Raw genomic sequence first — 6,245 nt, 5'->3', positions numbered from 1 at the left:
AAAAAAAAAAACACTGGACCAAAGCGAGACCAAAAACCAGCTAGGCGAACTCTAAATCCTGCATCTTCACATCTGATGCCAGGACGCTCTTCAGATCTCTAACTCTTTTCGTCCTTGTGAGATGCAGCATTCTTCTTCCTCTTGGGCTTGTTCCTCTCCCTGTTGTAGCTCTCCACAGGTATTGATCTCACAGTTCTGTTATCTCCAACACCTTCACAGCAGCATGTGGTGGTCTCTAGAGCTCCATTCGGACACTGCTGACACAGGCCTGGCCTCGGCAGCTTTCCTTAGTCACAGAGGGAGATTCCATGATCCTTTCTTCTATCCTTGAAGCTAGAACCACATGGCCAAAGCTGCCAAGTTCTACAGTTTCCTGGGGCTGGAACATGGCCCCTTCATCCAATTACATCTTCACAAGCTTTCTGTTTTTGATAGTTTCCTTCACTGCCTAAGCTTAGCTGTACTGAAACTTTCTCTGTAGACCAAGCTGGCCTTGAACTCATAGAATTGCTGTGAAGAGACACTATGACCACATGACCACAGTAACTCTTATTTTTTTTTCTTTTGATTTTTCAAGACAGGGTTTCTCTGTGTAACTTTGGAACCTGTCCTGGAACTTGCTCTGTAGACCAGGCTGGTCTCAGTCTCACACAGAGATCTGCCTAAGTGCTAGGATTAAATGTGCCACTACCACCCTGGCTTAATGGCAGTGCTTTAAATTAAGTTTGATTTTTGTTTTTGTGTTTTCAAGACAGGATCTCACTGTATAGCCCTAGCTGTCCTGGAACTTGCACCTCACCACCTGCCTAAATTTTACTTATCATTAATTAAGAATTGCTTGGCGGTGGTATTGCACGCCTTTAATCCCAGCACTCAAGAGGCGGATCTCTGTAAGTTTGAGGCCGGCCTGGTCTACAAAGCGAGTTCCAGGACAGCCAGAGCTGTACAGAAAGAAATTTTATCTCTGGGGGATAAAAATGGTTTTGTTTTCTCTAGGAAAATCCAGAAGTATGGCTGACACGACCTCTTCCACCCCCTTTATTGAAAATCTTGGCCCTGGAAACAACCTACTTGCTTCCCCTCCGCTTGGTGCTCTTGGATGAGATGATGTCAGATTTAACCACACTAGTAGATGGGTACCTAAACACCTATCGAGAAGGTTCTGCAGACCGGCTTGCAGGCACTGAGGTAGGTGCAGCTTTCTGTGGTGTAGTTTGTATTTTCTGTGTCTTCCTTGCATTGAACATAGTGCTATCCACTGTTGCTGTGGCGACTCCCTGTGTGTGTATGTGTTTGCAGTGCTGAAGATCAAACACAGGACCTCATACATTCTCAGCAAACTCTGTACTAATGAAGTACATGCATAACCCTTCCGAAACTTTTTGTTTTAAGAAAAAGGTCTGACCGAGTTGTCTAGGATGGCCTTGATCTCTGTCCTGCCTCCTTCTGAACAGCTGGATTACAGTCCTGGGACACCAGATTTGGCTGTGGTGTCTACTCTTCCCACTGTCTACTTCACGTTCTCTACTCTTTGCATCTGTCTTGGGAGAGCCTTGCGGTAAATCTTTTTTTTTTTCCCTACAACAGATACTGATGTATCCTCAGCTTTCCTCAAACTTGCTATGTAACTTCCTGATCTTTCTGCCTTTACCTGCCCAGTGCTGGGTTGCAGGCCTGTACCGCTATGCCCTGTTTTTGTAATGCTTCATAGCAAACTTGGGGCTTTATTCATGCTAGGCAAGTATTCTGCCAACTGAGCTACAACATAGGTCCCCCTCTTCTTGCCTTTAAAAATATATTGTTTTGTGAATCTGCCTGCATGTGTTTATGCATGTGCATGAGGGAGTATAGATGGAGGCCAGCAGAGGGCACCAGATCCCCAGAAACTGGAGTCATGGCTAGCTGTGAGCCATCATGTAGGTGCTAAAAACCAAACCCCCAGTCCTCCAAAAGAGCAACAGTTACCCTTAACCAATGGACCTTTTTTTTCCTGCTTCCTATTTTGTTGTTGGTTTTTTGTTTTTTTTTTTTTTTTTTTTTTTTTTTTTTTTTTTTTTTTTTTTTTTTTTTTTTTGGTTTTTCGAGACAGGGTTTCTCTGTAGCTTTGGAGCCTGTCCTGGAACTCGGTCTGTAGACCAGGCTGGTCTCGAACTCACAGAGATCCGCCTGCCTCTGCCTCCCGAGTGCTGGGATTAAAGGCGTGCGCCACCATCGCCCGGCTTCTTGTTTTGTTTTTTCAACAATGTCTTAAATATCCAGGATTGACCTTGTATTTACTATGTATCTGAAGATGAACTCCTGATCCTCCTGGCCCCACTTTTCAACTGCTAGGATTACAAGCATGTGCCACCACATTGTAGTTCATACATACTGTGTGTGTCTACGTCTGTCTGTGTTGTGTGCATGCATGTCTGTGTACTGTATTCATATTTGTGCTCATATGTGGAGTGCTAGCCTATGTTTGAGATTATGGAGGCCAGAGATCAACATGTATTTTCATCTGCTGTTCTGCACTTTACTCCCCCCCTCTGGTATTTCGAGATAGGGTTTCTCTGTGTAACCCTGGCTGTCCTGCACTCACTGTATAGACTAGACTGGCCTTGAACTCAGAGATCCACCTGCCTCTGCCTCCTGAGTGCTGGGATTAAAGGCATGCTCTGCCACTGCTAGACAAAAACAGATTTTTAAATTAAAATAATAAGACAGTAGAGCTGGGGGTATATCTCATTTGGTAGAGTATTGCCTAGTAAGCATAAAGTCCTGAATTTGATCCCTACAACCACATAAAGTGGGCATGGTGCTCACACCTGTAATCCCAGTACACAGAAAAATCAGAATTTGAATGTCATCTGGAACAAAATAATGAATTCTGTGCCAGCCTGAGCCACATGAGACCCTGTCTTAAAACAGACAGCCACAAATTACCCCAAAATATATGCATATGCTATCACAGTACACACTTGTAATTCTAGGCTAAGGTCAGGGTATGGTGAGTTCCAGGCAAGGATGGGTTACACGGTGAGACCCTGCCTCCCTAAAAAAGATACTGAAGAACTATGTAAAACTATGTTACCATTTGGGCAGATTAATTTTAGAAAGTTATAAAAATTCATACTTGAGGGGGTTGACATGTAATCTAGGACTTGGGATGTTGCTCACTGTAGAGCACTTGTCTGCTCTGTACAAAGCCCTGGTGATATTCCAGTCACCACACACATGGATGGTCATCAGTGCAGACAGCCATTTATGGAGTCAGACACATACACACACACCTGAGATCACACATACACTGACTGTACCTGGATGTTACAGCTTTTCAGAGGGTGCACCTTCTAAGCCAACTTAAGCCAGGCTGGGAAACTTACGCTTCCTATGTTTACACACACACATACACACACTCACACACTCAAATACTAAATATTTAAATTACTCCAAACAAATACAATCCAAATTTGAAAACAGCATTCTGTTGGAAACACTAGAGGGCACTGCTGGAGCGCATTTGGATGAACTCACTTTAGGGACCTTGTTGGGGCATCTTTGTAAACCTGTGCTTGTTTCTTTCCTAGCCTGCGTGTATGGAGCTGCCCGAGGAGCTACTTCAACTCAAGGACTTCCAGAAGCAGCGCCGAGAGGCAGCTGCAAAGGAGTACAGAGTGGATGCGCAGGGCCTCCTCATCAGAACGGGGCTGCAGCCAAGGAAGCCAGAGGGTCGCGCAGCAGGGAAAGAGGACCAGATCAAAGGCTTTTTATTTTGTAAAACTGGCATAGACAAAGCTCCACGTTTTCTATGTCACGAATCTGATAAGGATGAGAATATTTTGGATAAAGAATGTAAACAGCCCAGAGCAAAGTCTCATAATCTGCCTCCCATGAAGGAGGCCAAAGCCAGCGAGGAGTCCGAAAACAAGCCAGCAGGGCCAGAAGACCCCAGAACCCAGAGAACTCACTCCCTGACTCCCACGCATGAGTCCCAGGCACATTTTTCTTTGAAAGAGGAGATAGAACAGTTGCTAATGGTAGACAATAAGAAAGCTGTAAGAAGCTCAGATGAAGACACTTTGGTGTCTCCTTCTCTTCCTCAGGAAACCTGGGTGGCACCAAGTGACCCCTTCCATCTTTCTGGAGAGCTTGTGGGTTCTACACTTCCACCCTGCCCGGCCCTGGAGAAGACAGATCCATGGATAAGTCCATCTCCAAATCTGTTTTAGGAGTTAAGGTTTCTTGCTGAGTTCATGAAGGGACTCCTCTACCCTGCCAGCAGAGTTCCTATTCATTTCTCCTGGGGTAGGGCGGTTAGGTCTCTGCCACAGGCTTCTGAGAAAAGGACCTTTGGTTTAGTGTGTCATCCTGGTGTCTGGATTTGGGTGGGAGGAAAAAGTGAAATAATGGACCAAGTCAAACTTCTGATTCTGTAGATATATACAGAAATATTCCCAGGAGCCTGAGTGATTACCTCTCATAATTCAGGTTTAGAGAATCTGGAGAAGTGAACAACGCTTGGGCTCAGTATCTGGAAGGATCTAGTTTAGGAACATTGTGGGCAGCTCCTGCGGGTGCTGGGGCTGGTGCAGCCTGCACAGGCCATGGGTTCAGTCTGCAACATCACCAAAAAACAAAAGTTGTATTTTTATCTGTTTGCTTGGGTTTGGTTTGGTTTTTTGGCCTTTAAAGTGAAGTAAATATAAAAACCCTTACCTACAGTTTAAAAAATGTATATCATCAAACTTCACCAGTACTTTTCTCCTTAAAATATTACTTGAATTGTGAATTTTTGTGTATTGTATTCTAGCCTGAGAATAAGTACTGTCATTATAAGGTTCAGTCTCTCAATTTTCTCTAAATCTCTTTAGCCTTGAGGTTTTGTTCATTTTCCTAACAAAGCAGGGGCACTGGCTTCTTTGTTAATCCCTTTGTGGAAAAGTAACATTTGAGTGAATTGGGTTTGCATAGAGCTGTCACGTTTCCTTAGAGTGAAGAAAAACAGCTTGTAAGGAGGGCATTTTGTGTTGAGTGCTCAGAAATCACACATGTATGTAAAACAACCAATAAACTTGTTTTGGCATCAGGATCATCTCTTTTTCCCTTTTTGTGTGACAGTGTGGAAATTTTAGAGTAATATCTGAATTCCTAGATCTGGAGTCTTGTTTAGAAATCTGTATTCTAGCTAGACACAGGTGCACACCTGTGATTCAGTCGCTAATCTAGCCGGACACGGTGGTGGTGCACACCTGTGATCCCCGCCCTTGGGAGGTGAGGCAGGAGGCTAGCAGTTTGAGGCCGGCCTAGGCTCCATGGGAGACCCTGCTTCACTAATTTTTCAAATCTCTCTCCCACCTGTTACAGGATGTTACTGCACCTTGGGGATGTGGGGATAGTCCATGATCATCAGCGTAATTGGAGAACCAGTTGTTTTATGAGTGTTACTAAAGGAATTGGTGATCACTCTCAGATTCCAGACCCAAAGCAGGGTATAGTGGCCCACTCCTGTAATCTTAGCACTTAAGAGGAAGAAGCAAGCAGGGGGATCTAAAGTTTAAAGTCATTCTCAGCTCTGTAGTGAATGCCTGCCTGGGCACAGGAAATCCATCTCAGCAACAAAATAGACTAAATGAAATGCTCTTAAATGAAGAAGAAATTTTAGGGCTGGAGAGGTGGCTCAGTGGTTAAGAGCACTTGGCAGCTCTTCTATAGGTTCTGAGTTCTATTCTCAGCACCCACAGGGTAGCTCTCAACCATCTGTAATGAGATCTGATGCCCTCTTCTGACAGCAGTTATGTATGCACAGCACTCATACATAGAAATGAATAAAATTTCAAAAAAAGAGGTTAAAGGACTTTCAAATGAAAATTTTAATTTTTACTTTACTTTATGTGCATGGGTGTTTTGCCTGAATCTGTGTACCGTATGCTCAGAAGCCAGAGGAGGGCACTGGATCCCAGCCCTAACTAAGACATTTCTACCTTTTCCTCTAAGGCTCAGAGAGCATTGCAGAATAGGAGGGAGAAAAAGATCAAGAACCGCATGGTGGTAGTTCATGCCTCTAATCCCAGCACTAGGGTGGCAGAGGCAGGCAGATTTCTGGAAGTTTGAGGCCAGCCTGGTTTATAGAGTGAGTCCCAGGACAGCTAGAGATGGTTACACAGAGAAACTCTGTCTTAAAAATCAAAACAAAACAACAAAAAGCAACAACAAAGAGCCAGAGACAGAAGGGCTACAAATATCACTTTCTGGGCAAGACAGCC

The 6,245-nt window shown here is 44.2% G+C and overlaps 1 protein-coding gene across 1 annotated transcript in view; it reads left to right on the top strand.

The window, feature by feature from the left end:
* The window catches only part of Exd1 (exonuclease 3'-5' domain containing 1), a 31,277-nt gene extending 26,219 nt beyond the window's left edge, over positions 1–5,058 (top strand). Inside the window, exons 11-12 of the mRNA XM_005364273.3 lie at positions 997–1,188; positions 3,570–5,058. Of these exons, the coding sequence (XP_005364330.1) occupies positions 997–1,188; positions 3,570–4,211 (834 nt within the window). The 3' untranslated portion in view covers positions 4,212–5,058. The remainder of the gene's footprint in view (positions 1–996; positions 1,189–3,569) is intronic.
* Positions 5,059–6,245: the final 1,187 nt, after the last annotated feature.

Source organism: Microtus ochrogaster, assembly GCF_000317375.1.
Source record: "Microtus ochrogaster isolate Prairie Vole_2 chromosome 14 unlocalized genomic scaffold, MicOch1.0 chr14_random_1, whole genome shotgun sequence".
Taxonomy (NCBI): Eukaryota; Metazoa; Chordata; class Mammalia; order Rodentia; family Cricetidae; genus Microtus; species Microtus ochrogaster.
The sequence above is the reverse complement of the archived record's forward strand: the minus strand, read 5'-3'. Positions and strand labels throughout refer to the sequence as shown.